General features: G+C 34.6%; 1 protein-coding gene across 1 annotated transcript; it reads right to left on the minus strand.

Annotated features, from left to right (window-relative positions):
* Positions 1-1,025: 1,025 nt before the first annotated feature.
* LOC117122397 (thymidylate synthase-like) lies at positions 1,026-10,081 on the minus strand. The gene is made up of 7 exons (XM_033267948.1): positions 9,982-10,081; positions 7,764-8,079; positions 7,014-7,193; positions 6,677-6,847; positions 4,374-4,474; positions 3,608-3,754; positions 1,026-2,890 (listed from the first exon to the last, which is right to left on the minus strand). The coding sequence occupies exons 2-7, from the start codon at positions 8,062-8,064 to the stop codon at positions 2,753-2,755; spliced, it is 1,038 nt and encodes a 345-aa protein (XP_033123839.1). The 5' UTR covers positions 8,065-8,079; positions 9,982-10,081; the 3' UTR covers positions 1,026-2,752.
* Between the last annotated feature and the right edge of the window lie 11,130 nt (positions 10,082-21,211).

The following is a 21,211-nucleotide window of genomic DNA, read 5'->3' on the forward strand; positions in this document are numbered from 1 at the left end:
TGCAAGATTACAGGTATGCAAAAACTATGGAATGGATCATAAAATTTAGTGGAATAGTACGTAATGGGCTAAGTGTGTTGTCAAGAGAATTTCAATAAATAACTAAATTAAATAAGGGTCAAATTTAATTTAAACTTTTTTTACCCTCGAGCAGTAAACAGTATTCAGGAACATGGCGGAAAAAAATGTACTGCATCTGTATGGCAAAAATACCTTCACAAATAAACAACATACTGTACTAACTACAGTATATTTTTTGACAGCAATTTACTTTTTATAATTCCTATTTAATTCCTTGCTCTTTGATTGGTTGACTCTAGGATCCACTTTGAAGTGTACTTTGCAATGCAAACGTGAAGGATTGTGTCACTTGCTCTTGCAGGTTCCTGAGATACAGTGACGTATCTAGAAGTCTTGAAATGGGGGTGCCTGATGGGGGCCTTGAAGGTGAAGTCAGGGCTCGATCAGTTGAAGGGCGCTAACTCGCACAATAAGGTGATTATCAACTACAGGTACTTGCTAGTTATTTTTGGGTGGTGACTGGCTGGCAAGAGTAATTTTTAGAGGGGCGCATCCCCTAGATACGCCACTGCTGAGATGGTTGGTCACTTCTTGAAAGACAGAGATGATGTGGATTGATTCTTCAAGAGAATTCATTCCTTTGTCCTTGGAAAAATATATAACTATCTTAACTAGTAGTTGGTCTAACATTTTTAGTTAATTGTCCTATTCACCAATGAACTGCTGTATGCCTTGTTGGACAGAACAATCCATCCATTACCTTATGAAAATATTACATTCCACTGTACACATACACATTCATTATTTGTATAATAGAATTAAACCACAGTTAAAGAGTATTTCCTTCACATTCATCCTTCTTTGTTGATAATGCAAATAGCCTGAGCTTTCTCCAGTGATTGGCTGTGACTGTATTTAGGCCTATGACACATAAAACTGTCAATTACTGTAAATATATATCTTAATTCAAGCCAATGACACAACAATACTGTATAAAAACAAAATTAATTTCAAAAGTTCTTTAATATACAAAAGTACAACAATCAACAACATAACTACTTAAATATGGTATGTTGCTATTAGTGTTATATTTTGATTACAAATAATAACACCACCCTTGCCTTAACTAATATAGGCATCCAGAAAGTCGTTAATATTGTGCAAGAATCCAACAAATGTATTCCATGACTAAAGTAAATCTGTATACAGTACATATATATACTGTAGTGGTGCAGCTAACTAGTACTGTATATGATGGTTGTTTTAGAGAGACTATCAAAAACATATGATGACAAACTGCCAAATTTGTACAAAACATGTATAAAAAATCTGTACTGTACTTTCGAAAACTTTGGTATTGTTAAATTTTACTCATTAGAAAATCACTAAAAACTTACTTTACAATAACCTGAGATGGAATAGAATGCATTACTGCATTTTTACGGATAGGAAACACCAAATTTGCAGATTATTTCTTATTGGAAGAAATATAGTTACATAGACTATTATGTATTGGTAGAAAAAAATAATCCTACACAGAGAAACATACAAAGTTGCATAGATCACATTTCGCATTGGTGGAAAAGTCTGTCATTAGAAAGTAACAAAAAACATTGATTATTGCATATTTGTTGGAAAGTTGCATCGAACTAATTTCTTATTTTTGGATTGCATACTAAAGTTGCATAGATCTTACTTATTATTGGTGGATTGCATACACAAGTTGAACAGCTCTTATTTGCTTATTGGAAGAAATATACAAAACTTGCATAGACTTCATTACTGGTAGAAAAATGTATATATACACAGAACCGCTAAGCTCCGCGGACTACTCCTTGGATATTACTGCTAAGGCCCCACAAAACGATAATGTTAAAACATACACAAACATGTGCGAAAAGTGTGAATTGGATTGGATTTATTCAGTGTAAACACCAAGGAGTAAGTCTGGAAGACTTGTAGACAATCCTCTACTCTTTTCCGAAGAGTACTGCGTTCTTTAACGTGCAAAAGGGCTGTTAATGCACACGGGACAAACGGCTCAAATGTCTCATCCGAAAGACGGTGCGCTAAATTGTATTTCAGCCCTCCAGCTGAAACACAAGGAGAGGCAGTGATGGGAATTGAACCGGGAACCTAGAGATCTCCATGGTTCAGCGCACACACAATGGCTACCACCAGATTAGCCGACAAATCTAAGCTGCTCCCTATGATTGTGTGATTGTTTGACACGTGCATATTCCTGGCCATGTTCTGATTGGTTTAGTAGTTTGATTAACACTCATGAAAGGTCCACTATACAGTACTTACATCTTGCACAATGAATTACAATATGATGTATGCAAGTTTTAAAAAAAATGTACAAATACATAAGACCATAATTACCAGTTGGCATGCCTAACCTTACTAGAGTCTTACTAGTCTCGGTCAGGGCGACAGATAAAATCCCCAGTTGTGTGCATTTGGAGTTTTTTTGGCATAGTATGGACCAAAATTGTGCTTTTAGGAATTAGGAACTGGAAATCAAAATGTTATTTGGATAGGAAAATTAATATTTTTGGTCCGACGACTTAATTACGATGAAAGGTGACCCAAGCCTCTCTGACACCCTGCTGACATTGCCACTGGATCACACCTTGGTATATCACACCATGGCAGTACATACATGTATTGGATAGTAAGGTTGTCTTTACGGAAGAATACAGATATACAGTAGTTACAATGTCTTTTTTTATACAGCCATTTCCATAGTAATTTTAGGATGAGGCTTGTACCCTTGAATCTCAAAGTCTTCAAATTTAAAATCATCTATATTTTCCACATTTCGTTTGATGATCAGTTTTGGAAAAGGTCTTGGCTCTCTTTGCAACTAGAAAAAAAAAAGAAAAATAATTACCATTACTGATGTAACATTTAGCATATTAATCTTTGCTGACACATACGTATACAATTTTGAGTTGCTTTGTAAATTCACCTACAAGTTTAAGGAGAAACAAATACCATGGCCATTTTTGCTATCCTGGCCAATCAAGAAGCGTAAAGTTGACATTGTGAGCGTGAGTTGACATTCACAAAAGTGTGAATTCGTGATGTGTGATATGACATGATTTTACTACTACCCGTAAGCTTGGTCGTGTATGGTACGATGCATTGCTAGCAAATTCGTCATTATATACTGTATCAGGCGCACAGTTCCGAAAGTTGGAAGTTAAAATTAAATTGAGTAGAAGTAGTTAAACGGGTCAACAGTTGAACTCGGCTCAGGTCGAGACTGTTTTGTTTTGCTTGTTCCTATTTTTTTTTTTCTACCATAACTCGGTGGTTTTGGAGTTGACGCTAGCTTATTAACAATATCAATCATCAGTCAGTCTGCACAAATTGGAAAGCATGGATAATAATAAAAAGCACCGTTTCTATTAAATTTGGCAGTAGACACATGCTACCACTGGGAGCCTATTTTTGTAATTGTCAATATCTTCAACTTACATTTTTTGTTACAGTATTCTTTTCTCATTTTCTCATCTTGAGCTACTTGAAACAGTAGAGGGACCTTTAACTATCGAGATCAACAAGTCAATGTACTCACCTGTATCTTGAGAGGCTCAACGTGATTAGTATAAACATGAGCATCTCCTATTGTGTGTACAAAGTCCCCAGGTTCCAGGCCTGTCACATGGGCTACCATATATGTTAACAGAGCATAGCTTGCTATGTTGAAAGGAACACCCAATCCCTGCAGAACAAGAAGTAATCAATAGAATGAGATGCTAGATCGAGCACTCGATAGAGTGCATATTGCTTTACTACAATGATCAGTTTATGCATAACAAACAGACAGATTCACGGTGGTCGACAAATATATAGTCTGTTTTCCACTAGGCGAATTAATTTGCGCGAATCGAAGACGTCTGTTCGATTCCCGAGCTCAGATTGGTTGCGCATTTTTTTCACTTTGAAAAAAGTAGAAACCGTTCAAAATTACCGATTTCGCTGAAGAGACAACTCGGATAGAAATATGCGCATAAACCAACACTTTAGACTCACGCAAATAAATTCGCAAGTGGAAAACAGGCTTAACTCCATGGTGCCGGAAATAACCAAAGACGTAATAATATAATTCACAGACTTCCACAGTGTTACAGTTATTCTGTTACAACTTGTAATTCACTGTTGAATGCTGATGAAAGCAATATAGCCATTTAGAGAACTCAACAAGCAATGCTGAAAGGGAGAATAGATTCTTACAGACCACATCATAATGTCACCACAACACTTCTACTAGACACTCATCTCTCGAATGTACTTAAAATTAAATTCTTTATGATATAGAACACAGGAAGGTAGAAGCTTACCATATCACCAGATCGTTGATACAGTTGACATGACAACTCGCCATTTGACACATAAAACTGCACAAAAGCATGACATGGTGGAAGTGCCATTTTGGACAGATCTACAAAGCAAAACAAAAAATATAGTAATGTAATTAATGCACAGTGACAAATGGTATTCAGGGTTAGTTGATCAGATTCTTTGTAGGTACTGCTAGTAGCCTATTTTGTTTTATTTTCTACAGTATAGGGTTCGTGAGTATTCCCAAAATCTATGGTTAAGGTATCAAACTAGAACTTAAAAGTCAGTAAGCTTACACCCCCAATACAACACCTTAGACATCAGGGGTTTATTTAAGAGCCGGCGGCCGGCGCATTCGATCGGCTACTACGATGTTTTCGCCGGCTACTTCAATCAATGCTGTACAAAAATTAATACAAAAACCACCAATATAAATAGCGCAACAGGTCTGTAAATAACCTTATTTACCGACACGAAGTTAATTTGCAATAGTATGCACTCGTATCGATGTTCCTTTCTGTTGAAAGTTCGTTAAAATGTCTACCAATTTTCAGACTCCATAGTTGACTTTCATGAACTCGCGGCGTAAACAAAGTTAAAGTTCAAAGTTCGGCAGTCGCGCCTGGGTGAGTCCATCAAAGAAGCCACGCCTCCAAATCACATGTTAGCCAATGAGATAATAGAAATTTCGCCTCCACCACGTCCTCAGGTGACGACGATATACATCGCCCAAACTCTTTTTCCGTACATTGGGCTTCCGGGTTTTCTTACCGCGGAGAAGAAAAAAACAGATCGTCATTTTAAAATTAATTTATGTATGACTATGAACCTTTTATTTTCATTTCATTTTTGTTTTACTAGCCCTCTTTGTGATGACATAGATATTTCGGAAATGATAAATAATAAAAAAAAAAAAAACCAAAAAACCAACACTGGCTCAAATTCGTTTACACTCGGTGGCGGAGGTAGCAAGCCGAACCAACTATATTGCATGCTGTTTACACTCACAATTTCAGAGTCAAGCCAAAATCGTCTCAATTCACATAACATGAAACATTTTTTTCCCAATGTGGTATCCATTCCTTTATCTGCGTAAATTTTAGAACTATTTTTTGCTCTCCTTAGATGTTTCCTTCAACGCATATCTACTGTAGGGCATAGGCCTAAATGGTGAATCCCCAAAAATTTAAACATGTTTGTGAAACAACTTCATCAATATAAAAATTGTATTTTCAATTTATTTTGGTGGATTTTATTAAATGTGTATAAACTTAAAAAAGAATGTATTTCAATTATTGAATCAATATTCTGACCTTAAATTCCGATGTTAAGCTCGAAAAATTCGTAAATTCTAGGCATATTCTAACCTACTCAGTAAGTATACTAATCAAGGAGGTTCTGATCATCACTACATGTGATTGCACATGTACGTGCAACCACTGTGCAGTGTATACTAAGAAGTTCAAATGGGAAACTAATTCTCCGTCCCATATGACATACCACGTTGTTCAGTCATCATCAATCAATGTGTTTGAATCGATATTAGGCCTACAGGAAAATAATTTGTTAATAAAACATTGATAAACATTGTTCATTTTGTAGGATGCTCGAATATCATACAATTATGGAATATCATATGAGTGAGTACATGTGTGTAAACTTGTCTCTTTCTTATCTGTGCCTGGCTGGGAGCCAGCTAAGTCATGGTCCTATCAACTGAGGTAGGCTGCAGGCTTATGGCGCCTAAGTCTGCCTAGGCCTAGATACTGTAGCCTACACAGTGGCTGTAGGCCTATCTAACCTAGGCCTAAACTCACGATACGATATTTTCAGCTATTGTATGATATTCCTCTCATAAAATAAATTTAGGCTTTTTGAGATTCGCGAAAGTTTAATGTCGCGAAAACGGCCGAAATTATCAATTCGCGAACGTTTCTGGTTTACAGTATCTATTTAGGCTAGGCCTATATATGAAGAATATAAAAAATATCAACTTTTTTACAGCTCAGTAATTGATTCTGAAAACTGTTTTTAAAAAAATGATTTCGAGAAATGCCATCAAATGGGCTTAAAAATCTCTAAAACTCTGGAGTGCAATGGCGCTTCGCCCCCATGACCCCCGACCAGGGCTCTGCCCCTGGACACCGATGGGGCCTAGGCGGCCCCCCCATTCCCCCGGCCTATTTCAATTTACTCTCCTGTTACTTTCAAATTTCTCCTGCTACTCAAATTCATAAATAAACCCCTGGACATCCCTAACTTACTGGATTTAAAAAGCGATGATGACAAGTGTTATACATACCTGTCGGGTTCCATGCAGACATGATCATTCTACGGTCATTTGGGTTGCTCTTGATCAATTCGATCACCTGAGCCAACTGGTCAACACCTTGACCCGTGTAATCTGCATGCATATCTTTATATTCTGCTCCGAAGTGTCTCCACTGGAAACCATATACTGGTCCTAAATCACCTAAATTTTAAATAAATGATAAATAAATCTTTAAAATTGATTGCAACAACAATTGGATTTGCCAGATTTTACAGAAGAAAACCATTTAATTAATAAAAGAGAAATACAACTGGAAACCTTATTTTGACAAGCTATTTAAAAAATGATAAAAAATAGCAGGGCATACCAACTTCACGATGTTTAAGTCCACGATTGTCAAGGAAATTTCTGGAACCATTTGCATCCCAAATGCGAACATTCTTTTCACTCAGCTCATTACCATTTGTGGAACCTTTGATAAACCAGAGCAGTTCTTCAGCAAGTCCTCTCCAAAAGACACGCTTTGTTGTGAGCAGCGGAAACTGATCTATAAAAATGAATACTATGTGTCACACTGGTTATAATAAATTAAATGAATATATCATTCATAACTGATAACAAACAATTGCTACAGAAAATGAAGGAAAAATGTTTTAAACATTCATTTTCGCCTCCGTTTAATTGTTATTTTCATTCTTTATTTTTTGTTCCACTTGATAACATATAACATACAAATAAACAAATTAAAATATATTGAGGTATGTCAAGTAAAAGTGAAAACAAAAATTAATATAAAAAAACCCAAATAAATATATATAATACATTTTATAATAAATTCATGGTTTCCTGTGCGAATCCTACTCTAAATTAATTTATTGTTAGTTTGTAATTCTATATCAAATTTTTTACTGTTGTTTAATGTATTCCAATAATTATAACATAATTCATCTAACTGAATACATCATCTCCAATTCTACATTATATTTAATTTTCTGTTCAATTATTAGAAAACAAATCCAGCACTTTAACACTGCAAGAAGGCTTCAACAAATTTGGACGAAAAAATGTTATTTAACCTAAAACCCAAGACCTGTTAAACCCCCCCCAGGCAAATTACCTCTTAATGAATACCGACTTTGTGCTCCAAATATGCTGATGGTACCTACGCCGGTCCTGTCCCCTTTACGATGCCCTGTCCTGATAATGTCTTTAATTAAATCAAGGTACTGTAACTCATCATGCCTCTTGCCTTGTGGAAAGGTGTATGGTTTATTGTTGGCTTGGTTTCCATCTGTCTCCATCTTTTCAACATCACTTTCTAACGATTGATTCCCATCTGTCGTCTTAATCTTTTTGACGCCATTTTCCCTGTTTTCTTTGTTTACATCAGTTGGGATTTCATGTAATAATGTTGACATCTTTGTATTTTTACCCTCCAACCGCAAACATGGTGGTTTTCAAAGAAAATAAAATGTTATTTTTGGCCAGTTCCAGTAACCTATTTACCTTTGTTGGTGCAACCAGGGAGTGAAATCTCACACCAAATATATATTTTCTTGTCTACAAATTGCATTCAGGCTGAATTTTTTGTCAAAGGTTTTAGGCCAAATAGAAAAATTATTCTCACTCCCGCCTGCGTTATCTATTTTGGAAATTTCATTTTTTATTTATTTTAACTGCATAAAAACAAATTTGCAAAACAAATAAATAAATATAAATAAATATAAAATAAAAATAAATATATAATAAAATTGATGGAAAAGAACAAGGACGTGTTTTTTAAGCATTAATTGCACTATATTTTGTATCCTACTTTACTTTTATAAGGTTTATGAGAATTTCTTCACAAATAATAAATTATATTAATGTCAATTATGATTGTGATATTGATTTTAATAATCATTCACTAGTAACTGTATTTTTGGGGTTGGTTTTATGGTTTGTATAATGTACAAGATTAAAATATAAAACGATAGACAGGTAAATAGATGAAGAGCTATGCTCGAGAAACGTATTATTTCGACTAATGAAAATATTGGAAAGATCATACTTTATGCTTTAGCGTTATGTATTTGTGTATACATTGCATTTGCAGCCACTCTCCTTTTATAGGTAGATAGAATGTATTAAAAACAAATTTTATACCCACATCGAAAAATATGTTTATTAAAATTTTTAACGATTAAGACAATAAAATTAATTTACGCAGTTCTGTATTGATGCTTTTACTTTGTCATTAATTGAAATAAACTGCTTAAAATGGGCAACAAAATACGAAGTTGCCAGTATTGCATGTTGCCTAGTAACAGTGAAATCAGTAAGAAACATTCCAACAAGTAGGTTCCCACAACGCTATTGGGAGAAGCAGACACAAGGTCAGTCACCTACGGTATGTAGTTTGATTCTTTGTACGCCGCCAATTTAGGCACACTAATGCTGCTGTTACTAGACGAGAATAGCCGACTGGCTTGTTCTAGCCTACAAACATGTGATATATACTTTTTTATTTGCTTTTGCTTAAAAAACTTACGAAGTTTTATGAATAAATTCTGAACAGACATAACATGGATGAAGGAAGGAAACAGAAACGTGCAACTATTTTTCTAGATTTTTGCGCAAATTTTAATTGGTATTTGATGTATCCCCGCAAAATATTTTAGAAGTGGCAAGTTAGCGTTCAAATTTATTAAGATCTGCAGTAAACAGGTTAAAACCCCCCCCCCCCAAAAAAAACAAACAAAAACGTACGCTGCGCTATACTAAGGTCGCCCAAATATTAATATTTACATGGTATGGTAAAACACAGTCCTAGCTGACTGGACTTGGTTAGAGCACCACGCAAACATCAGCAAGAATACTGTACAGTAGTTGATCGTGGGAATCAATATTTTGCATGGTAATGGGACGAGAGATCTTAAACATGCAATAAGAAAACAATCAAATAACATTCACACACGATATAATGATATCAAGACATACCGTATATTTTATTTGTATTTCTTTTTTTCTTAAATTATTCAATTTCAAGAAAAGAAAACAATTATGCTGCTATTTAGTTGATTGCGAGAATCCACCTTGCTACAATCAAATAGCTGGTGAGGGATAATGCCCATATGGCGGCCATACAAATTCCGCGCGGCTGAAGTAGTCTTATCCAACAGTTAGGGCCTAGGGCCAGACCTAGCCTACATTGTTGAAATTACATACAACCTGGCCCAGCTATAGCAGCAGTCAGTGGTAAGTAATGTTAAGTAAGTAAGTAAAGCACTCTGAATGTTAAAAGGTATAGTAATATTATAATAAATAAAATCCAACAAATAGAATTTAGAACTCACCACCAAAGATAATGAAGGATGTTACCAGGAAAGAGTCTCGCGCGAAAATGATACTTCCCGCCATTTGATGAAGGTCCTTTGTTGTAAAGGGGTGGTTCCATTTATTAGGGGGGGGGGGCAGCTGACATTTTATTGAGTATTAATCTTTTAGTAAATATTTCTATATTACAGTATTCTGATATATATTTAAAATGTTCATATTTTTATTATCGTTAGTATTTGATAATTTCACCATATACTTATATTGACAAAAAAATCTCAGGATGTTGACATTTTTCATCAAAATGATAGTCAAGTCCCCTGAATTTTTAAGAGTTTTTGAGACAATAAAAGATTCCTTTGTTTTTTAGCTGTAAAGTTGTGTTGATGTGTTTGATTTTCAAAGGTTTATTAATTAAAATGAAATATTACAACTTTAACAATTATTAACAAGTTGTAACAAGTTTGATATTCCGAGATGTTTGGTTCGTTTCACACATGCACTTTCAAACCATGAGAAATCTCGGAAGAATAATGACTAGGCCTAGAGTAGTACTACTAGTAGTAGTAGGCCTAGGCTAGTTGTAGGTTGTCCGAATTACATATCAACTACTAAACTAGGCCTGGTACCGAATTAACACGATTATAATTATTCCACGGTCCTTAGCCTTCGGAGAGTAAAAGGAATTCAACTCCTAGCTCGCTTGCTGTAGTCGAGCTGACGAGAAAGATAGCCCTAGGCTAGCTAGGCGCAGTCGGGCCGCCGGCCGGTAGCTCACCATTGTTGTTAGAGGCAATCAGTTCGACAAGCATCATAATGATTCGCTGTCGGCGTATTTTACGAAGCCTCGTGATTGTTTCTACATCAGACATGTGAAATTTAGAGAGATTTCTTTTGATTTTAGGTCTAGGCCTATTAACAAATGGTAGTAATGTTGATATGATAAGTTTTCCATCGTTGCCACCATGTGGACGGGTATAATCAAAGATACTAGAAATACAAGATGGAGTTCTCCACACAAAAAAAGTGTTCCACCGTGTTCCACCGAAATGCATGGTGGGAATACGAAAAATGGGACGCCCCCTACAGCTGGATCTAAAAAAACTTGTGCCAAACTTTCGTTACCAAGTCGACGCTTATTTTATTATCAATTCTCAACAAAGATACTAGATATAAAAACAAACTGGAAAGACACCCAGACAGTGACATCGGTGAATACATAACCTCCTTGGTGGCGGTAGAAATCGTTGCTATTATCCAAATAATACACAAAACAATTAAAGCATAATCATGAATCAGTAAAGAATAAAACAACAATACAGGGCAGAATCGCATTCGCATGGCCGGACGCATTCTAATACCCGATTCACACGTGAAGTTAAATTTAACAAAAAGTAACAAATTGTAACCGAGCGATCTCCCGAGTTATTCCTACCGAGACAAAAAGCATTCACACGCGTCTGTAAGGTAATGCCAAGGTTGTCTAAAATTTATTCAGTGTTTATTCAATGAACCATTTTTCCCCTACTGCGATATAGGTCTAGCCTAGGCCTAGTTGAGAACCCCTGTCACAGATGGATTGTTGAACTCACCATCACAGTAAACATTCTTCTTCTACCATTACTAATTAACACCAATAACAAGGGTAATTCATACATCATTGAGAAAAACTAGGCCTATCATCTATTTCTAGTGGATCAGAATCGTATGCAGAAGGAAGAAAATTCAAAGAACCCCGTGAAACAGTAGATTGTTGTCGTGTTGAAATCCCTGCGCATGCGCAGATCCATCCATGTTACATCTCGGAAGCTTTCACCAGCCTCAGCGAGGCTGGTAAAGATTACCGAGATGCTCCGAGATTTTACAAGGATATTACACGGAGGTACTTTCACACGTGCCGTAAAATGTTACTTTTGGTTACATTTTGTTACATTTGGTAAAATTTTTGAGCCCACCATAAATGCAGCCAGAGCAAGGGCAAAAATCTTTATGAGAGGTAGAGTGGGGATAATTAAAAATGGTGGGGGGGGGGGCCTAGAGGGTTTTTTCCCTTTGTCATTATTGAGATTTAGGGTGGTGGTCATAAATGTTAAGGGGGTCAATTTTTTTTTTGGTCACCATGGATATTTATTTATTTATTTTTATTTTATTTATTTTTTTTAAATTTTTTATATTTTTTTTTAATATAGATTTCTCTTTTAAGAATCCAGGGTGGTAATCATAAATTAAAATAATAGTTACATAGAGAATAGTCTAGATAGGTTTAGACTTAAGATAAGGTAGGCCTACTGTAGTAATTGCATTAATAAATAGGTCAATTTGAAACAAAATATTTGGACACATACAACACTTTTTTTATTACAATAATACTTTTATTTCAACACTAAGTAATGAAATAGTATTTTATTTTCATAATCTACATAATTAAATGATATATTGGTGTTTTTTACAATTTATAACAGGTACAGCAGACATCTAAAATGGTTTTGACACTGATGCAGCTTCTACAAGTCATGATGAGCCTGATGTTCTCACCCATGATGACGCTGATGTCACCAGCAATAATGTAATGGATAAAACTACTATTAATCCTGAAATACAACTAGATAAGTAAGTATTTATTTAGTTTATTTTAGTTGGAGAATTACATATGAAAAACAGCATTTAGATATTAATACTTTATTCATAATTTTTAATAATGCAGGATTACAAGCAATGATTTTGTAGCTGTTGGGTTTGCAGGAACCAAGAAAGGAAAACAAGTTGTGTATATGGCAATGGTAAAATTCCTGAAATGACATTTGTTTATTACATTGACATACCAGAGTCACTAATTACAGTATACTTTATTTAAAAAAATAGATTAAAGATAAATTTTACAAGCATTCATCATTAGCTTTTTATTTTCCTTTTAACTTAGGTTACTGTTGTATTCCAAAGCAACCTACAACTGCAATTTATGCGAAGAGATGAACATGGCTTATACTATTTCACTTCTGAACGGCAGGCCACTCATCCTGTTAGTAACATCGTCAAAGCCATGGCAGGGCCTTCAATTGTGCAAGTTGGCAGATCATATCTGTACAAATTTGAAGACTTAACTTCAACATTTCATCAATATGAAATGAAATAAAATATAAAAATCATTATACGGTAAACAGTGGTGGCGCCAAGATTTCCCCGATGGCAGGGCGATGCACCTGACAACAATTTTCACTTTTCAATTTGACAAGCAAAAAAAAATATTTGTCCTCTTCAGGTCGATTTAAAGGCATTTAAGGGTCTGTTGTGTACAGATTTCACAGGAGATATTTCGATTTAAAGTTGCTGTTGTGTTGTGTTCATTTTTCTGGTGTTCTTTAAGAATATGATTATTTCATAATTTCATCCTAATTATATAGACCATTTCATCGGTTCTATTTTGAAACAGCGCCGCCAAAGTCTGGCAACTCCCTGGGGGACTTCTGAGAGCGCAGCGCAGGCAATGGCAACTACGCAGCGTGAACTGCGTAGGCCTCTGGAAGTCCCCCAATGGTGGTTGCCAGGTTATTGGAAATTTTAATTTCAAATTTTGTGAAAATGGTCTATAACCTACTTTGTAGTAATGTACCGTAGTCATTATTGCCTAGTAGCGCTATGATATAACTGAGTAAAGCTTAACTTTGTCCAACAGGATATCTTGCGTAGCAATAATACTCCAACAATATATAGAACATGGTAATCCAAATATACACCACTGTATCCAACTGTACAGGACGCAATGCAATACAATATATATACTCCAAAGCTACTTGCTTCATATATCTGTCTTGCATGGAATCCAACACACGAGTTTACATGAAAACCTAAATCTGTTTTTGGTGATGTTTTTGTTCTTTCAGGATATATTTTATTACATATTAAATTATAATTTTTACATTGTTATGTGATTTGAAAAAGTACCAGAACACAAATGTTACAGAACATAACTCTTATTTGTTTCTTTATATACCGAAATAGATCACTACAAAAAGTCACAAATAAATTAACATGTCACATACATGTAATATATTAAGCAATTAAACTTCAATATGCACTCTACTACTAAGCATAAAGTGTTTTTTTTTTTTTACAAAATTTGCTTCTGATTAAAATAAAAAAGAAAAAAAATCAGCATAATTTGGTAGTTTTTGATCACTGAGATTTTTTTCCGAATGAGATCAATATTTTGGTGTCCCCTTTACACGTGAAACCTTTGATATCTACAAATTAATTGTGAATGATAAGTAATGGATTCTGAACAGTTTTAAATGAAATTTGAAAAAAAAATATGTATGACTAATTTTGGTTTTGGTCTCAATCAAGAGTAACCAAAGTTAATTAATAATAAAAGTGCTCAAAATGAAATACAAATTTGGTATAAACTCTGATTTATTGCAAATATTTGTAGAAATTATGATACATAAACTTTTCAATTTTGGTGTCCCCATTTACACGTGAAACCATCCAGACCAGTACCTGTCTGAGCTGTTCTCGCTTAGAAAGGTGTTAGTAAAATAACTTTATTTCAACAGTATAACTAAAAGTACATGTCATGCTACTATTATATGATTGGTTTGAAAATATTTAATGATTTTGAAATTTTGGTTCTAATGTCTCAATTTGGCCCCCAAATATATGAAATCACCCAAGGGTGACATGACAACCAAAATGCACTGACCAATGAAAGATCACAATCTCACTGACATCACTAACTTGGCCTACCGACTCGAGAATGACATCGTTTACATTATAAAAATGGTAGTCACTTCTTAGCGGTCACAACAGTGAGGTTGACTATGCATATTTAGGAGCTACATTTTTCAACCGTAACTTATGCATACTATTCATAAGTGTTTAGCGAATCGTGTGGAATGTACAATAGCTGAGAAATGGAGCACAGTGCTACCGTTACTATACTACTGTATCAATAAACTATGATGTATGTCATGTATTTGTGACCTGTCGAACCCTGGTAGTAAGCTTGGAAATTTAAGGTAATGATTCAAATAGGAATTACCTTTAGTTTCATCAACCACTGGTGTTTCCTCTCGTCAAATTTTATAGTTTATACATAAAATTGTCATTGTATATATACTATATATATACACTGTATTGTATGTATATGTATTTATTTATAACACCACAACAGTTTTCAAGATGTATTTACTGTTTGTTGTTACAAACACACACACACGAATATATCTTCATTTACGTTTAAATAATTATATATATATAATATATAATATATATAATTTAAACGTAACATAAAACATATATATATATATATATATATATATATATATATATAGGCCTATATATATGATTATTACGATTATTATTATTAATATTATATATATATATATATATATATATATATATAGTATATATGTATATATAGCGTGTATATATAGCGTATATATATATATATATATATAGGCCTATATAATATGGGTCAATCTAAAAAGTATTGTGACGTTGAAAATTGAAGATAAATCCTAATACTAATCCTCGTGAAATTATTTCAACGAGGTGTTCATGTAGGCCTTGTTAAAATATATACTTTTTGACTTTTTATTTTTATTGTGCCACAACGTTAAAACTAGATTAGTGATGCTGAAATATTATGTTCATTTTACAGAAAAACTTTTATAGTTTCTATAGCGTCCATACTTCTTCGCACATTGCTCAACTTTTTTTATAGTTTCGCTTTTTCATTGATAGCTCAATATTTAGTTTATTTTATTTATTTATTTTTTTTTTTTTTAGTTTTGTTAAATTGGCTTGCTCAGATTCCCAGTAAATGCAGACACTGGATTTTATTTTATTTTATTTTATTAAAGTGCATCTATACTAGTTCACCTCAACATAAAAAAAAAAAACAATATATCGTAACAAAATAAGATAAGACCTATTTGTTTCCTGGTGGCTTTTCACATGCGTTGCGCCTTTGATCTTGTTGAGAATTGGCAAATAATGAACAGAACATTATAATATGAAAATATTTATATGGTATAAAATAATAATTTGATTTACATAATATTTACATGTATGCATTAATTAAACGTAACAAGTAATTTAAAAAATATTTCAATGTTTGAATTTTATGAAACTGTAAAATAAAAGCAGAGTAGACGCATACTCGAATTGTATGTATTTGTGTAGGTACTCACACCAAGCATTGTACTTGCCCGAAGCAGGCTAAAATAATACCAAAGTCCTCGTGGGACATATAATTTATCGTGGCGGTGTTGGTGACTCGACATGAGTAGTGACTGGCCATTGAAAAATATATAGCATTTTAGTCCGAAATACCCAGCATTTGTAACCAGTTTTCGTGGGATATGATTACCCGGCAATCCCTGTCACAACCTCACCCAGACTATGCCTATCCTTTCTCGGCATTTGGGTCAACTTACAGTATTTAACTAATGTTCAATCAATTATTTTTAATTGCATAACAGTATACATTACATCATTTTCCTAACTTCGCTTTATTACCATGGTCGGTTACTTGCGTCAAATTAATTGATGTTTTAAACCTATAAATTTATAAAGTGCTTGCCTTGTAATTGTAGTAGGTCTACCCAACACATGAGCTCTCGGTCGGTATCTTGCTTAATTTGAGGCCATATCAGAAATGTTCCTTCCTTGGTAATCGGCTTTACCAACCAGGAACAGAATCCTTGTTTTCTGTCACGTGATCAGTCTCACTAAAAATATGATGATGATGAGGATGATGATATCATCATCATTTATGCGTATATACCTGTACATATATATACATATAAGATGTGTATAAGAGACAGGTGTAATAAACAGCACTGTGGGGGTCGTCAGTTTGGTTTTACTGCGGGTTGTGACCGTGCTTTGTAAGCAACATCAAGAGGGAGGCGGTTGAATTGCCTTTTCCTAACTGAGAATGCATTTTGTATCTGCTGTTGCTTGACACTATACTGTACAATTTTCTTAATTATATAATTTTATTATATATACTTATCCCCTTTATTAGCAAATAATATTTATAAAAGTGTAAAATGCTGCAAAGAGTCAATACCAACTCTGCCAATGAGAAAGATAATTTTAACGAAACTAGTAAAATATCACCGATGCAGTAATAACAATAATTACAATTGTATCAATTTGTGTTATGTTGTAATACTTGCAGTACTGTGTTCAAAAAGTCTCAATTGTATTTGCTGATGCTACCATTGCTACAGTATTATAACAGTCACACAATACAGTCTGTCTCTTATACACATCTAGATGTGTATAAGAGACAGCCAGTCACCAGCATACATACGTGAGATGATTGTGACAAGATCCACGACTTGTACAAGATCTCTTAGGTCAACAACCGATAAGTCGTCTCAGAACTTATGGTGATCGAGCATTTGCAGTTGCTGCCCCTAAGCTTTGGAACAGCCTGCCCGAATATGTACGCCAGGCACCTTCAACTGGGATTTTCAAAAGCCGATTGAAAACACATCTTTATAACTCACTATAGACCACTCACATTCGTTCAATTTCGTTGCTCGATAGGCCAATATTTAGTTACATACATCATTATGACACCTGTGAAATCAATAGCTGACCGGCCTTGGTAGGTCAGTGAAACGGTGTGATGATGTGTGATTCTATTTTTTATCTGTTTTGTCGGTTATTCTGTTTGGTTAGTTTAGGTTATTTCCGGTCAAATTTATTTCCATACATTATTCACATATATTTTTCAAGCGCCTTGAGACGGTTTCGATCGTGGAAGCCGCTATAATTTTTGTTATGTACTGTACATACACACATAGTTGGGATTTACAATAATAAGAATGAAAAGTTTACCTGACCGTTTTCAAGAGGGGGAAAACCTTGAATTTTGAAGAACTTAAAAGTCATTAAAAGACAACTCAGAAGTCTGGAAAGCTCATTTCCCGCCATCTAAGAATCAAAAATTTCCCTGGGGAGGACCCCGGACCCCCTTCTTTTTGGCGTTTTTATGAAAAAATGTCTGACACCCCCCTTAAATGTGAACCTAGATCCGCCCCGGGTCACTCATAATATTTTTAAATTGGTCCAGAAGGTAAAGCCCCAAAAAAAAAAAATTGACAATTAAGGCTTATTTAATTGATTTTAGAATCTACTAGGCCTAATATGTAGAATATTTTTTTTTCTCCCTGATGAATAATTGTTTTTATCCCCGATGGGGGCCCTGGCCACCGGCTGCCCACTGGTGCCACCCCTGACAATACAATGAGACTTTAATTTAGGTATAAAATACAAAATTTGTTTTTATTCGTTAATCATTAAACTTGGTTGATTGTACTACTCTTTAATAAATATAGGGGGCAAGTAAAAAATTGTGAGGGCAACCAAATCCGAGACCTGGCTTGCCCGAAGGGCAACCAAAAACTTCAAAATTCTGCGAGGCCTGCACTCCTCATATTTACCTTGGCTGCCCAGGCCTGGAAACAAATTTTTTTATCCTTTCTGACCATTGAAGATTATCTTGATCAAATGGCTCCAGGAACAAATGTTATCTTTACAGTATTATTGCGAAACAGCAGTACATTTAGTGGTTTGAAGCAAGCAAAAATATTATATTTATGCATTAAATTGTGATGTGAAAAGAAAAAAATTTGTTTTTCTAAAATGCCTTCGGGTTAAAGGTCAATGCCTCTGACTGCCGGTCACACACTTTTCCAGCCCTGTGCTGTGGATGCCTGTTCTGCTGCAGTTGAGTTAGCACACCCTCCGCCATGAGATGGAAATTTCATAAAAAAATAAAATTTTATATTTGTTTTATTATGTCCTTCGCTCCCCTAAAAAGATATTAAGTCAGAATGGTAAGCTCTTCCTAAAGAACAATAGGCCTACAAGGCCCCCATAACAGTGGATTAGGTAGACTTCGGCCACCGATCGATTGGCAAAAAGTATGGAGTGCCAATAATGCTCTCTTTTTGCTTGCTTTCAATAAAAGAGCACTCCGATCCTTTCAATCAATGAGCACTCGCTGTGTGCAGTGTTTTATGCCAATTAAGCAATCAAGTTCATTCATTGTGATTTTTTTAGCTTTCCAGTATTGAACGGAATAACGTTTGAACCAACGTTGAATCAACAAAAATTAATTGTATAAATACATAATAAAAGTCAGATGTAAAAGATCAAAGATTACATGTTCTTTTTAGAATCAATTAAATTGTGCCGGCCATATTTTTGTATCCTACTTTACTTTTATAAAATTTATGAGTATAAATATATAATAAAAGTGATGGAAAAGAACAAGGATAACACGTTTTTTAAGCATTAATTGCACTATATTTTGTATCCTACTTTACTTTTATAAGGTTTATGAGAATTTCTTCACAAATAATAAATTATATTAATGTAATTTATGATTGTGATATTGATTTTAATAATCATTCATTAGTAACTGTATTTTTGGGGTTGGTTTTATGGTTTGTATAATGTACAAGATTAAAATATAAAACGATAGACAGGTAAATAGATGAAGAGCTATGCTCGAGAAACGTATTATTTCGACTAATGAAAATATTGGCAATATCATACTTTATGCTTTAGTGTTATTATGTACTTGTTTATACATTGCATTTGCAGCCACTCTCCTTTTATAGGTAGATAGAATGTATTAAAAACAAATTTCATACCCACATTGAAAAATATGTTTATTAAAATTTTTAACAATTAAGACAATAAAATTAATTCACGCAGTTCTGTATTGATGCTTTTACTTTGTCATTAATTGAAATAAACTGCTTAAAATAAGCAACAAAATACGAAGTTGCCAGTACTGCAAGTTGCCTAGTAACAGTGAAATCAGTAAGAAACATTCCAACAAGTAGGTTCCCACAACGCTATTGGGAGAAGCAGACACAAGGTCAGTAACCTACGGTATGTAGTTTGATTCTTTGTACGCCGCCAATTTAGGCACACAGGCGCACTGATGCTGCTGTTACTAGCCGAGAATAGCCGACTGGCTTGTTCTAGCCTACAAACATGTGATATATACTTTTTTATTTGCTTTTGCTTATAAAACTTACGAAGTTTTATGAATAAATTCTGAACAGACATAACATGGATGAAGGAAGGAAACAGAAACGTGCACCTATTTTTCTAGAGATTTTTGCGCAAATTTTAATTGGTATTTGATGTATCCCCGCAAAATATTTTAGAAGTGGCAAGTTAGCATTCGAATTTATTAAGATCTGCAGTAAACAGGTAAAAAAAAACCCACCCCCCCAAAAAAAAAAAAAAACGTACGCTGCGCTATACTACTAAGGTCGCCCAAATAATATTTACATGGTATGGTAAAACACAGTCCTACTACCTAGCTGACTGGACTTGGTTAAAGCAGCGCGCAAACATCAGAAAGAATACTGTACAGTAGTTGATCGTGGGAATCAATATCTTGCATGGTAATGCCAATGGGACGAGAGATCTTTTTAAATGCAATAAGAAAACAATCAAATAACATTCACACACGATATAATGATATCAATACATACCGTATATTTTATTTGTATTTCTTTTTTTCTTAAATTATTCAATTTCAATTAAAGAAAACAATTATGCTGCTATTTAGTTGATTGCGAGAATCCACCTTGCTACAATCAAATAGCTGGTGAGGGATAATGCCCATATGGCGCGCCATACAAATTCCGCGCGGCCGAAGTAGGCCTAGTCTTATACCAACAGTTAGGCCTAGCCTACATTGTTGAAATTACATACAACCTGGCCCAGCTACAGCAGCAGTCAGTGGTAAGTAATGTTATTGTTAAGTAAGTAAGTAAAGTACTCTAAATGTTGAAAGGTATAGTAATATTATAATAAGTAAAACCCAACAAATAGAATTTTGTCGGCACTTACCACCGAAGTTAATGAAGGATGTTACCAGGAACGAGTCTCGCGCGAAAATGCGATAGCCACCCAAACTTCCCGCCATTTGATGAAGGTCCTTTGTTGTGAAGGGTGACGACATGACAACCAAAATGCACTGACCAATGAAAGATCGCAATCTCACTGACATCACTATCTTGGCCTACCGACTCGAGAATGACATACACGTCCATATAATTTTCTCCATGAAGGAGTGTTGATCTGTTTTCCTAGGCCTTATTTTTTCTATTATTAAACTGCAGGAAACAAATGACAAGCAAGAACTACTGAAATAATCCACAACACAAGACGAGACAGCTTTCCAACCTAATGAATTTCTTCCAG

Source organism: Anneissia japonica, unplaced genomic scaffold, assembly GCF_011630105.1.
Source record: "Anneissia japonica isolate Jap-2015-1 unplaced genomic scaffold, ASM1163010v1 scaffold275_len1219475_cov178, whole genome shotgun sequence".
NCBI lineage: Eukaryota > Metazoa > Echinodermata > Crinoidea > Comatulida > Comatulidae > Anneissia > Anneissia japonica.